The sequence below is a fragment of the Malaya genurostris genome, chromosome 3 (genome assembly GCF_030247185.1).
Source record: "Malaya genurostris strain Urasoe2022 chromosome 3, Malgen_1.1, whole genome shotgun sequence".
Classification (NCBI taxonomy): Eukaryota; Metazoa; Arthropoda; class Insecta; order Diptera; family Culicidae; genus Malaya; species Malaya genurostris.
The window spans coordinates 156014294-156040872 of record NC_080572.1 but is presented as its reverse complement, the minus strand read 5'-3'; the positions used below and the strand labels follow the sequence as shown (position 1 = coordinate 156040872).

The following is a 26579-nucleotide window of genomic DNA, read 5'->3' as shown; positions in this document are numbered from 1 at the left end:
TTGTGTCTGTTTGAAACAGATTGAATTAGTAAAAGGTTAAAAGTATTGTTAGTATACTTGAAACAGAAAGCACACTGAAAAGTAAGACTTCTTGAAGTGCGGAAAATGTATGGTAAAATATGCTTATTCAATTTCAGTTTTGAAGCGATAAATACACGACTTTCGAAATTAGTGCAACGCTTTCATTTAGTCCTAACAAGTATGTGATATTAGTAAAATATTTGAATTATTTGAAAAAAGATGCAATTTTCACAGCCAGTAGCGCAGTAATACCGTGCTGGTGGTGTAGTGAAGTCAATAATAATAATAACAATAAAAATAACAGTGATGGACCAGCACACGAGCCAGCTTTCATACAGTCCGTATGCTGTACCTTTTAAAAACACACATACGAAGTCTGAAGCACACTCTCGTGTGCTGTGTTGCTACTAGATCGGGAGTCGTATGCTTCGAAGAACCAGCTCGCGATGCTGGCTTATCTGCTAGCTCATGTGCTAACTTGAGTGTCGGTTTTTTCTTTATTTAAAAATATAATATGATTTTTAGGCACACAGTGTCCGCTCTTGTATTGTCTCTTGTCAGTAGGTGGACTACACAATCATAATCATAATCATAATCATAATCATAATCATAATCATAATCATAATCATAATCATAATCATAATCATAATCATAATCATAATCATAATCATAATCATAATCATAATCATAATCATAATCATAATCATAATCATAATCATAATCAATCATAATCATAATCATAATCATAATCATAATCATAATCATAATCATAATCATAATCATAATCATAATCATAATCATAATCATAATCATAATCATAATCATAATCATAATCATAATCATAATCATAATCATAATCATAATCATAATCATAATCATAATCATAATCATAATCATAATCATAATCATAATCATAATCATAATCATAATCATAATCATAATCATAATCATAATCATAATCATAATCATAATCATAATCATAATCATAATCATAATCATAATCATAATCCTAATCATAATCATAATCATAATCATAATCATAATCATAATCATAATCATAATCATAATCATAATCATAACCATAATCATAACCATAATCATAATCATAATCATAATCATAATCATAATCATAATCATAATCATAATCATAATCATAATCATAATCATAATCATAATCATAATCATAATCATAATCATAATCATAATCATAATCATAATCATAATCATAATCATAATCATAATCATAATCATAATCATAATCATAATCATAATCATAATCATAATCATAATCATAATCATAATCATAATCATAATCATAATCATAATCATAATCATAATCATAATCATAATCATAATCATAATCATAATCATAATCATAATCATAATCATAATCATAATCATAATCATAATCATAATCATAATCATAATCATAATCATAATCATAATCATAATCATAATCATAATCATAATCATAATCATAATCATAATCATAATCATAATCATAATCATAATCATAATCATAATCATAATCATAATCATAATCATAATCATAATCATAATCATAATCATAATCATAATCATAATCATAATCATAATCATAATCATAATCATAATCATAATCATAATCATAATCATAATCATAATCATAATCATAATCATAATCATAATCATAATCATAATCATAATCATAATCATAATCATAATCATAATCATAATCATAATCATAATCATAATCATAATCATAATCATAATCATAATCATAATCATAATCATAATCATAATCATAATCATAATCATAATCATAATCATAATAAACATAATCATAATCATAATCATAATCATAATCATAATCATAATCATAATCATAATCATAATCATAATCATAATCATAATCATAATCATAATCATAATCATAATCATAATCATAATCATAATCATAATCATAATCATAATCATAATCATAATCATAATCATAATCATAATCATAATCATAATCATAATCATAATCATAATCATAATCATAATCATAATCATAATCATAATCATAATCATAATCATAATCATAATCATAATCATAATCATAATCATAATCATAATCATAATCATAATCATAATCATAATCATAATCATAATCATAATCAAAATCATAATCATAATCATAATCATAATCATAATCATAATCATAATCATAATCATAATCATAATCATAATCATAATCATAATCATAATCATAATCATAATCATAATCATAATCATAATCATTATCATTATCATTATCATTATCATTATCATTATCATTATCATAATCATAATCATAATCATAATCATAATCATAATCATAATCATAATCATAATCATAATCATAATCATAATCATAATCATAATCATAATCATTATCATAATCATAATCATAATCATAATCATAATCATAATCATAATCATAATCATAATCATAATCATAATCATAATCATAATCCTTATCATAATCATAATTATAATCATAATCATAATCATAATCATAATCATAATCATCAATCAGTTATATCGACATCGACAACGGGGAGGGGCTGGGAGTGCATCGGGTTATTTTACAAGTGAACGACTGGATGGCGGAGTGCATTGCCAACCTGAGTCACGTTAGGGAAGCTTTGTGTTTCTCGCTGAAGGTCTAAAATAAGTAAGACACACTCTTCTAACAAACAAATCATCAGGCGGGGTTAAGCAGGTATAGCGAAATTCTTTATTTTATGGCCGGATGTTCCTGCTGGGAGGCACCGGGTTCTCAAAACCCATTTTGGCCATCTTAACAGCAGTTTTATGAAAGCTATCTGATAATCAAATTCGGATCTACTGTAAGTCTACCCGCATCGTATAATGCTTTGAACTGATGACGGCTTCACACATACATACGAAACCGGTTTAGTCACGCGGCTGATGCATATTTTTTCCAAATCACAAATTGGGAGTTGTAACTGAAGGTTGAATCGTCACCACGGTAGAGATAACTTGGATAGAAACGTAATTTTAATGAAAAACTCAACTCATATGACACTTTAACTAGTCAATTTTTCAAGTGTTTCAATATGAGAAAGGCAAAAACGTTATTTTTCATATTTATCACCCTACATACATTGATAATTTCAAAATCAGATTGCGATGACTGAATTTTACAAATCATCCTATCGAATGGAATTTAAATTCCGTATCGTATCGTATCGAATGGAATCCTTCGCCGATGGTCTGAAGTGAATCGAGCTTTTGATTAAAACTATTACATTGTGAAATTATTTTTTATTCGTTGTTAATTTGCATCTACGCAATCATGTGTTTTATTTAATTCCAGACTATATACGTACTTTTACGTTGGATAAGAGAGTTGAATCTATTATAAAACAATCTGGTATTATGGGAGGACATGGAAAGCTGCCAACTGTAGTATCTCCAAAAATGTACAAAAATCGTTTCAGCGAGGCAATGGAGCGGTATCTGACAAATGATTGATATTTAGAGGAACTGAAATATTTAAATTTTTGATCATGCTTTCAGATATTTCCTAGCCGTACCAGATAGATGGGAAGAATTAGCGAAGCCTAGTGTACATACTAAGAGTTGATAACAGAAAACACGTTGAAACACTTTTATTTTACACATTTTCCAATTTATCAATCGGCTGCCTTTCAGTTACAGTTCTAGTACTGTTTCACTGCGAAAAATGCTGTTCAATAAGCTTTTATGTTTATTTATTTATAGTCGTCAAGAATAAAAATATATTACTTCTGATTACTGTGTATTCCTTATGTTGCTGACAGTTTTACCTTTACAGTTTTTAGTAATTAGGTTTAAATCCCCTGCATGGATTCTAAATGAAGCTAGCAAGAAATCAAATCTCCCGCGTCGTCGGGCACTTAGGCTACCGCATCGAATCTAAAAATATCTGTTAGAAAATAAGGGCAATGACTGGTGTCGTCATTTAAGGGCTGAGGTTAGTGTGTTTTAGGGTGATTTAAAGGACTATTTTCACGCTTCAAATCTGATTTTCTCAGAAACCAAAAACGGTGACGAATATCACAAAACCCCAAACAATCTCTTAGAAAATTAGTTTAGATTATTCTGTGAAAATTTCAGAATGATTCATTGACTTTAGCGGTCGGGAAAGTATTTTTTCTGAAGGAAGATTTGCATAGCTGGAAACGCAACTTTCAACTTGTTCATTGAATATCTCGCCTTCGAAAACATGGATCAAAAATCTACCCTGACAATGTCTAGATAATTAAATTTAGATGCGATTAGTGCATAAATACATATATGTTTTTTTTTTTTTCATAAATACGTTTATTTCATAGGCAATATATATAAGTTTTTCTTCGCCGTGGCATCTACAATACATAGTACTTTAAACCTAATACATTTCGAATATCCTATTAGTATGTTGGTATTCATTAGTTAATCTAAACACTGTTTTTATCAAGCGAGTTGCTATTATAAATTACATTAAATGAAATACATTTATTTTGTACATGATCTTATAACTATTTCAGGTTTGTTTGTATCAGTTCATCACTTTTATTTAATATAAGATAACTGACTATTGGTTGAACTCATGGAAGAGAAAACAATCTAACATAAAATAAAATTTAAATTGGAACTCCAATGGACTTAATGAAATAATAAAGATGTTTCATGTAAGGAACGTCACGACAAGCAAGAATGTCGCGAACTGGGACATAGGATAGTCTACCTTGGGTACGCAAGGAATTTATTAGTTGAGATCTGACATCACGATACTCCACGCATGTCCAAACAACATGGTCAATATCGCGGTAACCTTCGCCACAAGCACAATGATTAGTCTCGGAAAGTCCAATTCGAAGGAGATGTGCATCTAACGTGTAGTGATTGGACATGAGTCTGGACATCACACGAATGAAATCTCTACTCACATCCAATCCCCTGAACCATGCCTTTGTCGATATTTTAGGAATAATTGAGTGCATCCACCGACCCAGATCATCTTTATCCCAAGAAGCTTGCCAGCTGGCAAGTGTTCTTTGGCGAGACGCGCTATAGAATTCATTGAAAGCAATTGGTCTCTCATAAATTTCACCCTCAATAGCACCACGTTTGGCTAAAATATCGGCTCTTTCATTGCCTGGAATGGAGCAATGAGCCGGGACCCAAACTATTGTGATTTGATAATTATTATTCAATATGACGTTCAGGCACTGTTTAATTTCGCCCAAGAAAAAAGGTTCATTTTTGCCAGTAGCCTTTGAGCGAATGGCTTCAATTGCACTCAGACTATCTGTGAAAAGAAAATAATGGTTTGGAGATAATGTGACGATTACACTCAAACTATAATGAACTGCTGCTAACTCTGCTATATAAACAGATGCAGGTTCTTGAAGCCTAAAGGAGACCGAAACATTATTGTTGAACATACCAAACCCTGTCGCTTCTTCAATTCGCGATCCGTCCGTGTAAAACATTTTCTCAGAGTCGATATGCCTGAACTTACTTGTAAATATTTTTGGGATTTCCAACGAGCGTAGGTGTTCCGGAATTCCACGCACTTCGCGCTGCATGGATGTGTCGAAAAATAAAGTTGAGTCAGGGACATTTAGGAGGCTGACACGGATAGGAATATATCTTGAAGGGTTGATTTCCTGTGACATATGGTTAAAATATACAGTCATGAATCTTGTTTGAGATTGAAGCTCAACTAGCCTTTCGAAGTTATTAATAACTAGGGGATTCAGTACCTCGCATCTTATTAGCAGTCGCGACGAAAGCTCCCAAAAACGATCCTTCAATGGAAGAACTCCCGCCAGAACTTCAAGACTCATTGTATGTGTCGAATGCATGCAGCCTAAAGCAATTCGCAAACAACGATATTGAATTCGCTCTAATTTGATAATATGAGAGTTTGCAGCGGAACGAAAGCAAACGCATCCATATTCCATCACTGAAAGTATCGTTGTCTGATACAATTTTATTAGATCTTCCGGATGAGCACCCCACCAAGATCCTGTTATTGTTCGAAGAAAATTTACTCTTTGTTGGCATTTTGTTATCAGAAACCTAATGTGTCCTCCCCACGTGCATTTGGAATCAAACCACACCCCGAGGTATTTGGAACTCAAAACCTGTTGGATCATTCTTCCCATCATATGAAGCTGAAGCTGCGCGGGATCATGCTTTCTTGAAAAGACGACCAGCTCTGTTTTCTCCGCAGAGAATTCGATACCCAGATGGACAGCCCAAACGGACAAGTTATCTAGGGTATCTTGCAATGGTTTTTGCAGATCAATAGCTTTGGGTCCAGTAACTGAAACTACGCCATCATCTGCCAATTGTCTTAGTGTACATGGGGATACTAGACAGCTGTCAATGTCATTCACGTAAAAATTATAGAGGAGCGGACTGAGGCAAGAGCCTTGCAGTAGACCCATGTAGCTAATTCTGAATGTTACCAAATCGCCATGTGAAAAATGCATGCGTTTCTCTGACAAAAGGTTGTGCAAATAATTATTTATAACCGCTGGGAGTCCATGTTGGTGAAGCTTGTCTGAAAGAACATCAATGGAAACTGAATCAAATGCTCCTTTAATGTCTAAAAATACAGATGCCATTTGTTGCTTTTGAGTGAAGGCAATTTGGATGTCAGACGAAAGTAATGCAAGGCAATCATTCGTCCCTTTATTTCTACGGAAGCCAAACTGAGTATCTGACAACAAACCGTTCGTCTCGACCCAAGTGTCGAGACGTCGTAGAATAATTTTTTCGAACAATTTTCTGATGCAGGACAAAATCGCAATGGGTCTATATGAGTTGTGATTGGAAGCTGGTTTCCCCGGCTTTTGAATGGCGATAACTTTCACTTGTCTCCATTCAGGTGGAACAATATTTTGCTCAAGAAGCTTGTTGAACAATTCCAACAAACGTCTTTTTGCGAGGTCGGGCAGATTCTTCACTAAGTTGAATTTAATTCTGTCCAACCCAGGAGCGTTATTGTTACAAGACATGAGTGCTATGGAAAATTCCATCATTGAAAAGGGGCTATCAATGGAACCATTATTTGAAAAAGATTCCCTAATAATGCTATGCGTAGGAACAGAATCTGGACAAACTTTCCTCGCAAAATCAAATATCCATCGGTTCGAGTATTCCTCACTCTCATTTCCTACGTTACGATTCCTCATTCGTCTGGCCGTATTCCAAAGAGTGCTCATTGAGGTTTCTCTTGACAAACCTTCGACAAAATGTCTCCAATAGCTACATTTCTTGGCCCGAAGTATGCTCTTGTACTTGGTTTCTAAAGTCAAGAATTTTTCAAAATTCTGAGGAGTTCCTCCTCCTCGTTTTAAAAACGTCTTGAAGGCATTTTGTTTCGCGTGCTTAGCATCTGAGCACTCTTTGTCCCACCAAGGGTTTGGAGGCCTTCTGTTAGACGATGGACCAAGAAATCGTTTGGTTTGTGCTTGTTCTGCGGCCTCCAGAATCGAACAAACGAGGAAGTCATATTCTTCAAGTGGGGGGAGCTCTTCCATTGAAGTTAAGACACTTGAAATATTACTTTGGAATTTAATCCAGTCAATATTTTTTGTCAAATCATATGGAATATTAACTGAATTAGCAATGCCTTTGTTACTGCTAATTGAGATGATGATTGGTATATGATCGCTACCGTGTAAATCAGGAAATACTTTCCAGGTGCAATCTAGTCGAATTGAAGTCGAGCAAAGAGATAAATCTAATGCACTTGGACGTGCAGGAGGTCTTGGGATCCGTGGCATGCTACCCATATTTAGTACCGTCATGCTAAAATTGTCGCAAATATTATATATTAAGGATGATCTGCTATCATTGTAAACGGAACCCCACATCATTCCGTGCGAATTGAAATCTCCTAAAATCAAACGTGGAGCAGGAAGGGCTTCGACAATTTCATTAAGCTGTCGTTGTCCAACTTGAGCTCTTGGAGGAATATATACTGAAGCAATGCAAATGTCCTTTCCTTTAATGTTTATTTGACAAGCAACAACTTCTATACTAGAAGTCGAAGGAATATTTAATCTATAAAAGGAATAACATTTCTTAATTCCTAAAAGCACTCCACCATACGGAGAGTCTCTATCGAGACGTATAATGTTAAAGTCATTAAAATTTAAGGCTATGTTTGATGTAAGCCATGTTTCGCACAAAGTAAATACATCACATTTTTGACTATGCAACAAAACTTTAAATGAATCAAGTTTTGGCATGATGCTTCGACAATTCCACTGCAGAACAGTGATTGAATCATTTGCGGCGGATGATAAATTATCCATCAAATGATACAAAACCTGAAAGAACTGGCCATTGAGCTGATAACTGTTTCAAAAAATCTCTAGCTATTGGAAGGAATGCCGTTGTGATAGTCTTTAGAGGTTCAGAAATATTGAATGCTGCGAAAATCCATTCTACAATTTCCGAAAACTTAAGTAATCCTGTTGGTGAATGTGAAACGGAGCCCACTGGATTATTGTCTTTTCTTGAGCTAGTTCCTGGATTGGTTTGTGAATTTGACAAACCAGGAGGCACAGTTTTTTGTTTTAAATTTGGCTTTTTAGCTTTAACACGGGGATCTTTTTTTGAAGATGTAATTTTAGGTGTCTTTTTAGGTATTTTGTGGTTTGTTAATCTCCTCTTAACAGACCCTTGAGGAGTGACAAACGAGGTATCTTCACTATTTCCGTCGGAGTCAGATTCCTCTGGCTCCATAAGATTTGAAAAACCGTTTTCGGTTTCCAAGGGGGAGACATGTATGACCGTTTTAAGCATTTCTGCATATGTGCGCTTAGACCGTGCTTTTAAAGAAAGCTTCATTTTGTCTTTACGCAACTTAAATGCAGTGCATACTGAAAGATCATCATGAGGTCTCTCCCCACAATAAACACATTTTTCAACATCTTTATCGCAAAGATTATCCTTATGAGGCCCTTGACATTTGATACATTTGGACTTATTACTACAGTAAGTAGCTGTATGCCCGAATTTTTTACAGTTCGTGCAATTCATAACATGCGGTACGAAAAGCCGAACAGGAAGACGAATTTTATCGATATAGACATGGCTAGGCAACGCAGATCCGGCAAATGTTACACGAAACGAATCTGAGGGACGATACGACTTTTTTCCATCGACAATAGATGCTGAGTACAATTGCTTGCACTCGAGTATCTTAACTCCCTCAAGCATGGAGTTTTTAAAACGACCAACTCCATTTTTAAGTAAATCATCGGCCGTCAGACTTGCTTCAGTCACAACACTGTCAATTTCCACCTCCTTCGATGGAATGTAAACTCGATATTCAACAGAAAATAATTTACAGGTTACAATTTCGTTCGCCTGTTTCAAGTCGTTGACAACAACTCGAATTTTATCTCTATTAACTTTACATATTTCTTTAACTTCATAGAAATGTGATGTCAAATCTTTGGTAATTTGCTTCAAATTTAAAATCTTTTCTTTTTTTCGAAGATAGACTATCCATGGCCCAGTGGTACCCTGTGGATAATGTTTAGCCCTCGGAGTATTTAAACTCTTACTAGTATCCGGAATCGGATTCGGATGATCTTCCATGAGATCATCCATTACATTAAATTTTTTTGTAAATTAATAATACCAAAATAAAAACTTATGTTTAGTAAAATTTCAGATATAAGAAATACAAAATAAATTAAATTAAATCTACCTTGTAGCTGATGCCTCTGTTCCTTTATCGTGAAGAACGACGTGAAGCTCTTGCAACGATTTCCAATTGGCAGTCTTCTGCTGTTTCCAATTGGCAGTCTTCTGTCGTTTACTGCTATCTCAGTTGCTCTGCCGTCGTTGTGAACACCACTGCACTTGTGTGCTGCCTGTACCTGACCCCAGGTACAGTGCTTTTGCTCTTGGTGGCGATCAAATACGATGCTTGCAGTGTAGCACCTCGCGATATATGCCGTCTCTTTTGATCCTACGCAGCGTACAAATTCTGGTACCTGGTAGATCAGCACTGGGTTGCTTTAGCACCTTTGTGCCTTTGCACCCCTTCGTCTTCGCACCTTTATGCGATGGCACCTCTGTGACTCGTCACTTCTATGCTCTCGCACCTCTGTGTTTCTACACCTCTGTGCGTATGAACGGGATGGCCTTCGTTGCTAGCTTTCCAGTCGGGAAACGCCCCGAATATTGCGTTGGCTATGGGCAGTTTAACTACCTGAAGCTTAGAATTGTCTCGGTAGCAGCCGTTAACTCACGAGCCAGTACAATCGAAACACAACCTCTTCGCTTGAATGGTTTTTACTGAATGTAAATACATATATGTTGTCGCGATAAAAATGAAGTGAATGTTATTTTTGTGAAGGTAAGTCGATTTCTATGGCGGCGCCATTTTTTCTGCTCCAGTGTCCTAGTAACGTAACGAAACATGAGAGAGAAATAAAATCGGCTCAGAAAGGCTGCTAAACAAGCGGGTGCTTTATTGGATTTTATGTGATGTAGTCAAACTTGTAATCGAAAATACCAAAACTTTCTTGGCCACTCGGCCGCCACATCGAGAGTCATTTTGTACATTTGCGAGAGAGCATGGAGAAAAATGTAATACGCACAGAGAGCCACGTGGTTATACGCAACCTACTGGCCTCAGCCCTTAATCGGCTAGAGTAAAAATAACATAAGCACATGTCTCGAGTAGCGTTATGACCTCCTCGAAGAAAGGAGGAATAGCATAAAACATAAATAACGTGATTCAACTTGTCGCAGTTGGGATCAGAAGCTGAAAATTATGGAGGAAAGGAGGAAATAGGGAATCATGTTGTAACACATGTGTTCTCTCTCTTCTTTATAGTATAACTTCGCATGCGCACAAGCCAAAGAAGGAAAGGAACACTGGGAAATCTGGCTTATGCGCTAACGCAGAGTGAATAAAATATATCTAACAAAGTGTAGACGTAAGTCTTTACTATTTATTAAGTATTTAAGAAAAATCTATTAAATTTTTTAAGTCACTCAGTAATCACTTTATAGAAGACGCGTTCTTGATTACGAGCATAGAAAATAAATAAAATCAGCACGATAGAGGCCACAATTTTCTCCAGCCAGGACAGATAAATTTCTTTTTGTTTTAAGTTCGTGTCGTCGATAAGGTTTAAGTTAAAGAGCCTAGTGAAGTGCTATCCGAATCGCGTAAAGATTCGTATAAGAGGGTTTTGGCAAATTTTTTTTTGATTTCATATATTTCTTCCCCCCTATGGTGATTTTTCAAGATCTATGAAAATTTAACTAAGTGGAATAAGAAGTTTTTTTGCCTTTCTCATATAGAAAGGATATGCAATCACTGTGAAAACCGACCTCCTAACCGAGGCCCGGAGGGCTCGACTAACTGAGTAAATGTCGTTTTTTTACAAGGTGAAATGCATTTACGCACGGAGTGTGGGACTCTCCACAGGACTACCCAACTGTTGATTGGAACTACCCACTAAAACATCTTGGATCTCCAACCCTACCTCCCCGGCACCACCGCTAGGTATTACTTCGGAGTGGAAGGTTATTGGTGCTCACAGCACCCTCCCCAGATTTATGCAGAATGGGGATCAACATCCTGCTCTCGAGGGATCGACCAGTTGGATGACGAGGTCGGTCCAGTGATGCCGGCTGGAGGGTAACTTCAGGGTTGTTACGGTCGCGCGGATTTCGCGATTTTTGCGGATTTCGCGAATTTTGCGGATTTCGCGCGATTTTTGGTCAGATTTTAATGCGATGGCGCGGATTTCGCGCGAATTGCAAGAAACATTATTTGAGATTTGTGAGGCATTTATTCGAGAAAAAAAAATTCTTCACATATTTCCAGAGTAAGAATTTCTATGGAAAAAGTATCAAAAAGTTCTTTACTAATTAAATAATTAATTGTCCGAACACGACAAAGACAAACAAGCCTCATAAGTTTTTCTCTTTGATACTCGTTGATACCAAACATTTGAGAAAACTATGATTTTGAATCATTTGTGGTTATTTAATGCTACTGATCACTGATGATTTTATCACTAATCATATGATATTTTTTATAGCATGAAGAAAAAAATATGTTGTTGGATTTAGTACAACAAGAGATATTCATGATTAAGTTCTACCTATTCTTGTTCAGTGTAAATTTAGAAAACGCCCCCCCATAATAAAATAAGTCGTATTCACGACAAAAAAAGTAACAAGGGTAACAAGTAACAAGGGTATCGTTCAACTTCCACAAATTTAGTAACCTAAACTGTCTTCATCATATGTTCTTTACAAGCACGTCTACAAGTAGATTTCATAAACACCGATTTCTCTGCTGCATTCGACAAAATCAATCATAAAATAACGATATACAAGTTATATAGACTTGGATTTAACGGATCATATTTAAATTGGCTTCGATCTTATCTAACTGGTCGTGAAATGATAGTGAAAATAAGAGACTGTACAAGACTGTAACCTCTGGAGTTCCTTAAGGAAGTCACATTGGACCGTTTAAAATTTTTTACTATATCTCAACGATCTAAATTTTTCGATCAAGTGTATGAAACTATCGTTCGTCGATGACCTTCAAATATTTCATATAATCAAATCTGTAGCTGACTCGAGAGTACCTACAAGAACAGTAAGATAATTTAACTAATTGGTGTAAAATCAGCAAAATGGTTTTAAATGCCTCTAATTGCTGCGTCATATCTTTTAGTCGCAAAAAGTTTGTATTCAAGTTCGACTATAATATTTCATAAACTGTTCTTAAACGCGCATCGTCTGTTAAGGACCTGGGTGTTCTTCTGAATTCCAAGTTGAAGTTCAAAGAGCACATAGATTTTACTCTTTTTTTAAAACCTCTAAGCTATTAGGTTTTATTTTCCACGTTACTGAAGAATGATGTACATTGCTTGAAGCTCCGTATTGCGTTCGCTCAACTCTCGAATATGCTGCTGTTATCTGGTCACCTCATCGATATCCAACGCATTGAAGCGATTTAACTCAATTTCGTCCGACTCGTTCTCCGACGTCTTCCATTTAAACTTACCGAGTGGCCATGACCGCTGCAAACTGATTCGTCTCGATTTATCATCTATCCGTCGCGATGTTTGTAAGGCTAGTTTTGTGGCAGACCTACTTCAGTCGCGAATCGATTGCTTCGAGCTACTGTACCTTCGACGTCGTAATCTTTGATCCTACTTTTTCTGCGGATTCCTTATGCTTTAACTAATTATGGATAAAACGAGCCCATTGCTAGCATGTGTCGTATATTAAAAAAATGTTTCAATTCTTCTGACTTCCATTTATCACGTAATGTTATCAAGAAATCGTTCTTCATGTTATTGTCTCATTAGATTTAGTTGCTTTAGAAGCACTAGATTTAAAGAAATGTATCATTTGGATGATTGTAATTATTGATGTAAGAGATGACGGTTTTACGCCTGCCGGAGAGCAAGTTTGACAGAAACTAATTCCAGTGAGCGTTTCCCTGCTCCAAATAAAAGAATAAAATATGAGGAGGAAAAAAAGTTATTCAGAGTAAAATCCGACAACAGGAGAAGGCGCTGCCTCAGAAAACGAAGCCAAACAGGAAGCAATAAATTGTATTGAAACTGTCATTAGAAAGATTAATCAGATCATCCTGATGTGGTCTAACTTAAAATTATTCTTTCCAAGAAGGAAAAGCTTGCCGAGCAAGGAGATGTCGAAGCAAATAATTGTCTTTGCTGAAATCTGTTTAACTTCATTCAAAATCACAAAATTGTAAGCAATTTAATTTTCACTGTTAGTTCTGCGATAAGCATCACCTGCACAAAAAAAGTGGTGTAAACGCTTCGCTCAAATATCGCGCGTTTTAGTTTTCAACTTCGCGCGTATTTCACGCGTTTTTGTTTTCGACTTCGCGCGGATTTCGCGCGTTTTGATTTTAAAATTTTTCGTAACAACCCTGTAACTTCCAGTTCACTGGAGCCTCGACGACCCAAAACTGATGCTACGTCGCGGAACTACTCGACTAGTCTCCGCCAAAAGATCTAGTCTACACCGGCGGAGGGTTCCCCGACGAGGGAAGTCCTCCCGAACCGACGCTTACGGTACGCGTCTACGACCCGACCGAAAGGATGCCTAAGTCGATTCAATGATTCCGGCTGGAGCGTGACTTCCGGTTCACTGGCGCTCAGACGATCCTATCGGTACCACGCGACGATCTACTCATCTAGTCCTCGACAAAGGATCTAGACTACTCCGACGGAGAGTTCCCCGGCGAAGGAGAGTCTCCCGACACTGAGTTTCTTACACCACACGGGACACCCGATGGAGTGCCGAGGTCGGTCCCGTGATTCCGGTTGGAGCATGGCTTCCGGTTCGCTGGCGCCTCGACGACTCGAATCGGTGTTGTGGCGGCTACTCGACTAGCCCCCGCCGAAGGATCTAGCCTACACCGACGGAGAGTTCCCCGACGAAGGAGGCCCTCCCGAAACCGACGAAGGAGGCCCTCCCGAAACCGACGAAGGAGACCCTCCCGAAACCGACGCCTTCGATACCCGTCAACGCCCGACCGAGAGGATGCCTGGGTCGATCCAGTGATTCCGGTTGGAGAATAGGTTCCGGTTCACTGGCGCCCCGACGATCCTAGTAGTTTTACGTATTACTCGTCTTGTCCTCGACGATGGATCTAGACTACTCCGACGAAGAGCTTCCCGACGAAGAAGGTTCTCCCGGACCGACGTTTATTCGCTGATCCCTCTTGAGCCTGCTACGGTACGCGGCTGACCTGTTGTTGATCCGCAGCCATCTCGATCTCGTCTGGGCAGCCAGGACATACAGGGGATGTCGCGTGGCCGAACCTGTGGAGGTACCATCTGAAGCACCCGTGGCCTGTGAGGAATTGCGTCAGGCCGAAGTTCACTTCTCCGTGAGGTCTATCTCGAGATCCTAGGTATGAGCCGATATGTCCACCTGCCCTTGGTTGAGCTGTCCCACTCTTGTTACCATCTGCGTAGAGAAGCGGCTTTGGAGGCCCTACGGGCGTTCCTGTCTCCTCGCATGCTGTAGCGCTCCGCGTCTTCCTTCACTATCAGACCGATAGGCATCATGCTTGCAACCACGCAGGCCGCATCCCTCGATACAGCGCGGTATGCACTGATTACACGAAGACACATCAGTCTATGCGTACTATCCAGCATCTGTGCGTTGCGTTCCACATTTAGTGCCGACGCCCATACCGGGCTGCCGTACCTGAGGATCGAAACTGCCACTCCTGCCAGTAACCTTCGTTTACTGGAGCGCACAGGCGAGCTGTTGGCCATCAAACGGGAGAGCGCCGCGATCGCTGTTGATGCGCTCTTGCAGGCGTATTCAACGTGCTTGCTGAAACTGAGTTTGTCGTCGAGCATCACACCCAATTGCTTCAGTGATCTCTTGGAGGGGATCACGCAATCTCCGGCCAGCGCCTCCTGTTCCGATTTGTCGGTTGTTTACCACCATCACCTCTGTTTTGTGGTGCGCGAGTTGCAGTTTTCTGCTACGCAGCCAGTCCTCCACCAAGCAGATTGAGTGTGATGCACTCAGTTCGACCTCTTCGATGGATTCGCCGTAGACTGTCAGCGTGACGTCGTCCGCGAACCCCACTATCTTGACACCCGGAGGGAGCCTCAACCTCAGTACTCCATCGTACATTATATTCCACAGGATCGGGCCCAAGATAGATCCCTGTGGTATTCCAGCCGTGATTGGAATGCTACGTGTGCCTTCGTCGGTCTCGTAGAGCAATACTCGGTTCTGGAAGTAGCTTTCCAGAATCTTGTACAGCCCTTCCGGTACTCCTAGTCGAAGTAGGGAATCAGCAATGTCTGCCCAGCAAGCACTATTGAACGCGTTCTTGACGTCTAGCGTTACTACCGCACAGTAGCGGATCCCTCGTCGTTTGCGCTGTATAGCTACCTCCGCCGTGGTTACCATCGATGTTATGGCGTCCGCCGTCGACCTGCCTCTGCAGAACCCGTACTGGACAGTCCTCCTGCCTCCTCTATGAAGGGGGCTAGCCTGTTGAGGATGATTTTCTCAAGGAGCTTACCCATAGTGTCTATCAGACAGATTGGTCTATACGCCGAAGGATCCCCTGGGGGTTTCCCAGGCTTCGGTAATAGTACCAACCTTTGTCTTTTCCAAATGTCTGGGAACATACGCTCGTCCAGACATCTCTGTATCACCTCCCTGAACATGTCCGGTTTTGTCATTATAGCCGCCTTCAGAGCCACGTTCGGGATACCGTCTGGCACCGGGGCTTTCTTTGTATCGAGCGATCTCGCCGCAGTGAGCAACTCCTCGTTCGTCACCTTTACGACTTCATTCGCTGGTAGCGGAGCTGGCTGCCAGGGGGACGTGTCGTGGTGGGGAAAGAGAACCGTTATGATTTCCTTCAACCTCGCCAGACTACGTTCAGGGGGTGTTAGCGCCCCTCTCGTTTTGGCCATCACCATCCTGTAGGCATCGCCCCATGGGTTGGAGTTGGCTCCCTCGCATAGCTTGTCGAAACAGGCTCTTTTGCTTGCGCTGATGGCCTTGTTTAGTGCTAGCTTCGCCGCTTTGAACGCCGTGTTCCTCTCCATCCTCATCTCCGCTGATCGAGCTCTTTGCATCCTTCTTCTAGCCCTGAGGCAGGATGCGCGAAGGCGTGCAATTTGCTCGTTCCACCAGTAGACCGGTGGTCTGTTGGTCCACGGTTGAGCCTTTCTAGGCATGGTCGCGTCACACGCCCGTGACAAGATAGCGACCAACTCGTCCCCTCTCAGGTTCGCGTTGTGCTCCTCTAATTCAAGGGCAGCGCAAAACGTTTCGCGGTCGAAGTCCTTCCACGCTAGAGTATTACTCCTCCTTGTGCTTCTCGCCAATTGGCCGATCGTGTAGCGAATGGCTAGATGGTCGCTATGGGTGTAGCCATCATCAACTCTCCAATTAAGATCTCCAGCTAGGCCGGGACTACAGAAAGTCAGGTCGATAAACGACTCGACTCCGTTCCGCTGGAAGGTACTTTTCAGTCCATCATTCGCTAACACGACGTCCAACTTGGCGAGGGCCTCCAGTAACGTCTGTCCTCTCCTATTGGTGAAGCGGCTGCCCCAAGCCGTTTCCAAGGCGTTGAAGTCTCCTATCATCACCACCTTCCGATCCACCAGGTGTGCGGTCAACATGTCGACCATCCGAGTGAACTGGTCTATTGACCATCTCGGTGGAGCGTAGCAGCTACAATAGTAAACTCCGTTTACCTTAGCTATGGCTACTCCCTCCGCTTGTGTTTTCACCACCTCTTGCACTGGGTATCGACCAGTCGTCAAGATCGCCACCGTCTTGGATTCGTCAGACACCCAGTTCCTGTTATCTACCGGTGTGTGATAGGGATCCGAGAGAATCGCGACATCAATGCCCCATTCCGTCACTGACTGGTGCAACAATTGCTGGCCAGCTGCACAGTGATTTAGGTTCAGATGTACTACTTGCATATTGTTTTACTCCCTCCACTTGTTGAACAAGTAGGTCCGCCCATGACGTGGTTTGTGGCCTTCTTCTTGCTCGCGCATAGCATGCAACGTGGCGTTCTTTCGCATGCATACGCCTTGTGCACCTCGCCGCCGCAACGCTTGCAGAGGTTGCTCCGGTCTGGGCCTTTGCAGTTCCACGACTTGTGGCCAGGTTCGAAACACCTGAAGCACATGTCGACCGCCGGCGGTTGGTAAGCGGTCACTGGGCATACCGACCATCCGACCTTTAGCCTGCCCACTTTGAGGACCTTATTAGCATCCGTGGCCGATAGCTTAAATGTAGCTATCTGGGTGCTTTGTGGTCCTTTCCTCATGCGGATGGATTCCCGTGAGACATCCACACCTCCTTGCTCCTTGATGGCCATGGCAAGTTCTTCTGCGGTGGCGATTTCATCCAACCGTTTGCACTGGAGTGCAACCTCGTTACGCAGGGCTCTAACTTCGGCCGTATCGCCCAGTAAATGTCTGTGCGTGTTTGTGTGTCTGTATGTGTGTGTATGTATGTGTGTATATAATAAAAATGTGCTGTCGATTTTTTCGGAGATGGCTCGACCGATTTTCACAAGGGGCTGTCCATAAAAGACGTCACGCTTTTTTGACGATTTTTGACTCCCCATCTCCCCTTTGTCACAAATTGTCACAGAAGCAAAGACCCCCCACCACCCCTATGTCACATGTCACGAATTCAAAATAAATAAAATTCATCTCAATACATTTTCAATATGTATGACAAACCATACAAATATGAAGGAAAAATCGATTTATTACATGCTGTCATTAGATTAAAAAATATCCCTAAAACTACAATATCATCCGAAATATTTTATTAATATTGATTATATAAATTAACAAAAGTATTTGGTTAAAGTTGATGAAACATTTAAATCATCTGTTTTATTCCTCCTAGGGGTACACAGATATATTATTGTTTTAGGTAAAGAATAATTTTTCCTTAGTGTAGCATACAGGGCTGAGAAAATAAAGACCAAAACTTCATCAAAACGAGATCACTGCCGGAGAATCTTTTCGAGATCAGTTGATCAGTGAATTTTAAATCACATCGATCAATATCGGTACTGATCTTCCGTCACACAATGGGTAGTTATTTTGAGCTAAAATGATTCTTGATTTATGTAAGTTCAATCATTGGATGATTCGATAAGCTTTGATGTTGAAACAGGAAAATCACATATGATCAAGATAAGACATGACATGATCTACGTCTGAAATCGTTGATCTCCCGCCCTTTTTCAAATGGAGTACAATTGAATAAACTGCATCAGAATCAGATAATAGAGATTCTTATGATATACTATTATCAATGCTAGAAAATCAAATAACTGAAAAAATTGTCAGTGCATAACTTAAGTTAAACCGTTTGAAGGCATCTTTTTCTTTTTTACTCATATTAGGCAAAATTTATTCATTTCACTAATTTACTCGCTCCTCCGTGCACTTTTGCTGATCACAACAGAAATGATTTCCTGCATCATTCATTTCCGAATTTACAAGAAGACGCTTTTACATAAACAAATACGCGTTTTTCTATAGAATGTAAACGTTTCTTGTGGAGATTTTCTCAGAAATAGGGCAAAGCAGTAATATAATTAGGTATTTAAAAAATGCGCTCATTAAAAATATTGGACGTCACATTCCAAAAACCTCCCCCCCTTCCCCCTGTCACAAAAGGTCACGTTTTATGAAACACCCCCCTCCCCCTTGCGGCGTGACGTCTTTTATGGACAGCCCCCAAACCTAGATTCAAATGAAAGGTCTCTTGGTCCCATCGGATGCTATTGAATTTCATCTGGGTCGGACATCCAGTTCAGGAGTTATGGGGTAAAATGTGCAAAAAAAAGGAATAAAAGTTCACTCGATTTACTCAGAGACCCCTTAACCAATTTCTTCAACTAAGATTTAAATTAAAGGCCTTGTAGTCTCATAGGTTGCTATTAAATTTCATTTGAATCCGACTTCCGGTTAGGGCGCTTTAGTCTCCTTATATTACATTTTGGTGAGGATAGGGTTTCACAGTTTTACAGCCCTGTCCATTAGTTTGTATCAGGCCGAATAAGCGTATGCGCAAATGCATCTTTTAATATGAAGAAATTATATTATTACCAAACAGTTTTTATTATTTATTTATATTGGTTTTCTTACCTTTGGTCATAGTTTATATTCTGTTTTACCCTCATTCCAGTGGTTCTATTCAACTGTGTTTCGTAAGTGTCTTTTGTTGTCATTCTACTTCATTTCCACTCTGTACTTTTGTTGATATGTTATTTTGTTTCCTTTAATGTAAAAATTAGTTGTATGCAGTGGTGATTTTGTTCTCACCAATATTCCATTTCGTGTCTTTGTCAGCTCCACATCCATCATATTTTCGTATTGTTTTTCTATTCTTATACCTCGTTGTTTGTAATACTTTTTGTATATTGTTTGTTCATCATGTAAGGCCACTTATCATGGTTTGACAGATAATAACTGAGGACATGAGTTTTTATTTAAATGATATTAACACTTGGGTTTTCAATTTTTAATATGTTTCAACAGTATGTTGGTATTTCTGTATATGTAATAAATCATTAGTATTACTACAGCATGTTCACATTTCGTTATCTTCGGTTGATCCTTGACAGTGTTACCATCCGCTGAGGCACTTTTGAACATCTTGTGTACTTTGACTAACAATCGAAATGTATCACGACCAATTTATTCAGTACCTCACATCATATTGACAGTCGCGATGAAAGCTCCCAAAAGCGTTCTTTCGATGGAAAAACTCACGCCAGAACTTCGAGACTCATTGCATGTGTCGAATGCATGCAGCTTAAGACAATTTGCAAAGAACGATACTGAATTCGCTCAAGTTTAATAATATAAGAGTTTGCAGCGGAACGAAAACAAACGCATCCATATTCCATCACTGATACAATTTTATTAGATCTTCCGGATGAGCACCCCATCAAGATCCTGTTATTGTTCCGAGAAAATTTACTCTTTGTTAGCGTTTTGTTATCAGATAGCTAATGTATCGTCCACAATTGCATTTGGAATTAAACCACACCCCGAGGTATTTGAATGCCAAAACCTGTTGGATCATTCTTCCCATAATATGAAGCTGAAGCTGCGCGGGATCACGCTTTCTTGAAAAGACGACCAGCTCTGTTTTCTCCGCAGGGTATTCGAAACCACGCCATCATCTGCCAATTGTCTTTGTGGGGTTACAAGACAGCTGTCAATGTCGTTTACATAGACATTATGAAGGAGCGGACTGGGGCTTGAGCCTTGCGTAAGACCCATGTAGCTAATTCTGTATGTTGCCAAATCGCTATGTGCAAAATACATGCACTTCTCTGACGAAACTTTGTGCAAATCATTATTTATAACCGCTGGAAGTCCATGTTGGTGGAGCTTGTCTGAAAGAACATCAATGGAAACTGAATCAAATGCTCCTTTAATGCCTAAAAATAAAGATGCCATTTGTTGGTTTTGAGTGAAGGCAGTTTGGATGTCAGACGAAAGTTATGTAAGGCAATCATTCGTCCCTTTATTTCTACGGAAGCTAAACTGAGCATCTGACAATAAACCGTTCGTCTCGACCCAAGTGTCGAGATGTCGAAGAATAATTTTTTCGAACAATTTTCTAATGCAGGACAACATTGCAACATCATATGGAATATTATTGTCAAATCATATGGAATTGTCGCAAATATTATATATTAAGGATGATCTGTTATCATTGTAAACGAAACCCCACATAATACCGTGTGAATTGAAATCTCCCAGAATCAATCGTGGAGCAGGGAGGGCTTCGACCATTTCATTAAGCTGTCGCTGTCCAACTTGTGCTCTTGGAGGAATATACACCTAAGCAATGCAAATGTCGTTTCATTTAATGTTTATTTGACATGCAACCACTTCTCGTTAGATGCACATCTCCTTTGAATTGGACTTTCCGAGACTAATAATTGTGCGTGTGACGAAGGTTATCGCGATATTGATTGTGTCGTTTGGACATGCGTGGAGTATTGTGATGTCAGATCTCAACTAATAAATTCCTTGCGTACCCTAGGTAGACTATCCAATGTCCCAGTTCGCGACATTCTCACTTTTTTTTTATTTAAAAGATATTTTTATTCAGGCCTATTTGCGTACAAGCTTTACGTGGCCGAATTAGCCGATTTTTTAAATAATACATATTTTGAAGTGGATCTCGTTGTCACTCTTTTTCTAGGGACATTCTCACTTTTCGTGACCTTTCTTACATGAAACTTTTTTATCATTTCATTAAGTCCAATTCAATTTAAATTTTATTTTAAATTGAATTTTTATCCAGTTCCAATTTAAATTTTATTTTACGTTAGACTGTTTTCTCTTCCATGAGTTCAACCAATAGCCAACTATATAATATTGAATAAAAGTGATAAACTGATACAAACAAACCTGAAATAGTTATAAGATCATGTGCAAAATAAATGTATATTATTCAATGTAATTTATAATAGCAACTCACTTGATAAAAACAGTGCTTAGATTAACTAATGAATACCAACATACTAATATGATGTTCGAAATGTATTAGGTTTAAAATACTATGTAGTGTGGATGCCACGGTGAAGAAAAACCACTTATATGCTAGAAGTCGAAGGAATATCTGATTTATAAAAGGAATAGCTCTTTTTAATTCCTGAAAGCACTCCACCATACGGAGAGTCTCTATCGAGACGTATAATGTTAAAGTCATTAAAATTTAAAGCTATGTTTGAAGAAAGCCATGTTTCGCTCAAGACAAATACATCACATTTCTGACTATGCAATAAAACTTTAAATGAATCAGGTTTTGGCATAATGCTTCGACAGTTGACTGAATCATTTGCGGCGGATGATAAATTATCCATCAAATGATACAAACCCTGAGACAATTGGCCATTAAACAGATAACTGCTCCAAAAAAGATCTAGCTATTTCGAGGAATACCATTATGAGGATCTGTAGGGGTTCAGAAATATTGAATGCTGTGAAAATCCATTCTACAATTTCCGAAAACTTCTTTAATCCTAATGGTGGCTGTGGAACGGAGCCTACTGGATTATTGTCTTTTCTTAAGCTAGTTTCTGAATTGGTTTGTGAATTTGATAAACCAGGAGGCACAGTTTTTGGTTTTAAATTTTTCTTTTGCCTTTTTTATAAAGAAAGGATATGCAAGTACTTGAAATCGAGCTGAGCAATGTCTGTGTGTGTGTGTGTGTGTGTGTGTGTGTGTGTGTGTGTGTGTGTGTCAAATTATCTCACTAGGTTTTCTCGGTGATGGCTGAACCGATTTTGACAAACTTAAATTCAAATGAAAGGTCTCATGATCCCATATGGAATTCCTAAATTTAATCTGCAAAGCACTGTTTAATTCTGTATGTTATCTAGTAAATGCACAAGCAACTCCTTGGTTTCCTTCAAAAATCGAAGAGAAAAATTTTGAATAGAATACCACTATTATACATGAGAAAGGCATCATTACACTGCTAGGTGGATTAGAACAGGTTTTTTGTCGTGAATACGACTTACTTTACTATTGGCGCCTTTTCAAAATTTACCCTCTGAGAGAATAATAAGTATTTGATCGTGAATATCTCCTGATGTATCTAATGAATCAACATAATTCTTGCTACATGCCATCGGAAATATGATCACAATTTTATGATAAAAATTTTAGTTGTGTGACACAATCTCAAATAGTTAAAAATTAAGCTTTTTTTAAATGTTTAGTCCAAACAAGTGTCAGAGAGGGAAATTCATAAGGCGCGTTTGCCTTTCTCGTATTTTGAAAGCTCATAGCTCAGTGATCTGTAGAAGGATTTATATAATCTAACTATTGAAAAACCTGTTTGACTTATCTGCATCTATACAAGAGCATCCATATAAAAGTTGAGTGGTTCATTTTTCCTACCATTTACTGAGCATCTGTTCCCGAAACAAGACACACGAGAGTAACATCGAGGACCTGTCATCTTACTGTTTCCCGTTCTGCGTACAAGGAAAGGAATTTTGGCAAAGGACTCTCCGTGCACCGCTGCCAGTAGCAAGTATAATATGAAATGTGATGTGAGAAATAGCGTCATTTAAGTTAAAGTAGCTACTCTGAACGTACGAGACACCGTCAGCACGATGGCACCGAAAACCGGTAGAAAGGCAGCCAAAAAGTCCAGTAAGGCCCATTCGAAAGCACTTTTCAGTGCTAAAGATAATCATAAAGAACTAGTTGAATTTTGTCGCTTTCCTACCATTTTCCGAGCAACTATTGACGAAACAAGACACACACGAGAAATTTAAACAGTTTGCACCGTCACTAACACATTCAATTACGAACGGCAATGCGAAAGTGGAAGTGATGATGTTGAATACATCTTTATACTAGTATACAAATATGCCGTGCGAAACAGAGTTGCCACGTATACAGATCCACATGTGTTTTTGTCGCGAATTTTTTAGTATGGGGCGCTTTTTCATCGTGATATCTAACACATTCAATTACGACAGTAACGCTGTCTCGCAATACGAAAAAGAAAATTTTGATTTAGAAACAACTTTATACTAGTATACTTTATACAAATTGTTAGAACAAAGGTTTCCACTTAATTTGCGCATTCTACTTTCCAGGTGTATCAGAACTGGCTAAACTTAAAGCAAACTTAAATATTTCTTTATCACAGTGATGTGGTCGTCCTGAAAAGGGAGGGGTTTTCAACTCCTCGTCGTTACGGATGGCCAGCTGCAGATGGCGAGGGATGATTTTCGTTTTCTTGTTGTCAGGGGCGGCGTTACTGGCTAATTCCAACACTTCGGCAGCCAAGTACTCCATCAGTATTGTTCGAATTTTTGTTCTACTATATCCAGGGAGGCCATCTCATGTACTTCACTAGTCCTTGTCCAAGGGGGTAGATTTAGAATCATCTTTAAGTATGTTCGTGCACAGTCCCGCCAAACAGGGACTGCGTATTCAATTGCGGGGTAGATGATTTGTTTATAGACAGCCATCTGATTCTTCAGGCACAGTTTAGATGTTCTACAAATCAGCGGATACAGAGACCTAATGAGTATGTTGCATTTTTGAACGATTTTGTCAACATGTGACCGGAATATCAGATGTCTGTCAAAGGTGAGTCCTAGATAGACAACTTCGTCGGACCATCGGATGACCTCATCACCGAATCGTATTCGACATTCGTCAGATGGAACAAGTTTTGGAGATCTTGAATGTGGAAACAAGATGACCTGAGTTTTTGCTGCATTGATCACAATTTTCCAGCTTGTAAAATATTCCGTTAAAGCGTCCAGACCGGTCTGTAGTTTATTCTTCAGAGCATTAATGACACGACCTTTGTAAAGAATGGCAGTATCATCAGCAAATTGTGACAGAACACCACCACCCGGAAGAGGTGGGATGTCTGATGTAAAAATGTTGTATAGAATGGGACCTAGGATACTTCCCTGGGGTACACCAGCAGGAATAGTAAATCTTTCTGAAATTGCGTTATTCAAAGAAACCTGGAATGCTCTATCAGCAAGATAATTTTTGATAATTTTTATAAGATACATGGGAAAATTATACCAATGCAGTTTAAACACCAGGCCACGTACCACACATTATCGAATGCCTTTTCAATATCCAATATTGCCATGGCAGTCGTTTTGGACACTGATTTGTTTTGCTGGATGACGTTGTTAACCCTTGTGAGTTGGTGGATGGTGGATCTTCCTTTCCGGAACCCAAACTGTTCTTCTAGTAATACATCCTGTTCATTTGCGAAAGCAAGAATTCGCCTTTGTATTGACTTTTCAAACAGCTTGAATAGGGCAGAGAGTAAGCTGATGTGCCGATAGCTCTTGGAAAGGGAAGAATTTTTCCCCGGTTTCAAAACTGGGATAACTTTAGCTAACTTCCACTTTGAAGGGAAGTAACCAAGCTCCCAGCAACTGTTAGAAATTTTAGCTAAGAAGACAAATGAGCGAATACTCAAATGTTTCAGCTCAATGTTGAATGTGTTGTCGAAACCGGGGGCCTTCATGTTTTTGGATTTTTTCACAATAGCCATCAGCTCATTCGCAGTGACTCTACTTTCCTCCGGAACCAAGCTGTCTGATTGGTCAACCTCAGCTACGCTATCAGCAACGGCTCTTTCATGTGGACTAATAATGTTGAGTCCTAAATTGTGAGAACACACAAACTGCTGGCCTAGCGCATTTGCCTTCTCTACTGGTGTGATTAAAGGTATTCCTTCAGCTGCGTCCTGGGGTGACAGCAGAGGAGGAATAGGCTTCGGTTTTTTTTGAGCACCTTCGTTAAGGACCAGAAGGGCTTTGAATGTGGGAGAATTTCTCGAACCGCGTTGATAACCTTTGCGCTTAATTTCACTGCTTCCAGAGCAGCGCACAATTCTAGTCTCGGTAAGATTAATCGTTTGAGAGGAACAACCCGTGAGCGATATCTTCCTCGACGGAAGCATAACGATCTACTTGCAGTTCATTCAATAGTTGTTGTTGATCACAAAATTCTTTCAAGCGGCATTCGAATTGCATTGGAAGGGAGTCATCCCATTTAACGTGAAGTAATGATAGCTCTTGCATGAATATTATAGTTATCGTAAAAACTGGAGCCACCATTCCCAATGGTCGAATAAATGAGCAGTAACAGAGATAATTTTGCGTTTAGTCCAAGGAGCTTGGATACTAGAAGAAACAAAGTTAAATCTGAATTTATCCGTTGCTGGTTCGTAAGTTATGCCTAGGGTCTTGACAAGCTCTCCTCGATAGGTACTGGCACTGGCATAGTGACAGTGGTCTCGGCTTTTTGGCAGAACTTCGGAAGAAAGTCGGATGAACTTTCGACTTAAAATCGCGAGCTCCACCAGTACTAAAAATTTCGGGCTTCACCCGAACCAAAAGTTAGGAGGTTAAAAGCCCATAGTTTAGAAGAGTTGGGCGTTAGTAGTTTCAAATAGT

The 26579-nt window shown here is 39.0% G+C and overlaps 1 protein-coding gene across 2 annotated transcripts in view; it reads left to right on the top strand.

The window, feature by feature from the left end:
- LOC131436393 (putative 1-phosphatidylinositol 3-phosphate 5-kinase) overlaps positions 1 to 3801 on the top strand; it is a 366150-nt gene extending 362349 nt beyond the window's left edge. For both annotated transcript variants that reach the window (XR_009230619.1, XM_058605096.1), the window contains exons 11-12: positions 3365 to 3503; positions 3568 to 3801. Coding sequence is in view for 1 of the 2 variants with exons in the window: in XM_058605096.1 (XP_058461079.1) it covers positions 3365 to 3503; positions 3568 to 3634 (206 nt within the window). In the remaining variant the exon portion in view is untranslated. The remainder of the gene's footprint in view (positions 1 to 3364; positions 3504 to 3567) is intronic.
- The last annotated feature ends 22778 nt before the right edge of the window (positions 3802 to 26579 follow it).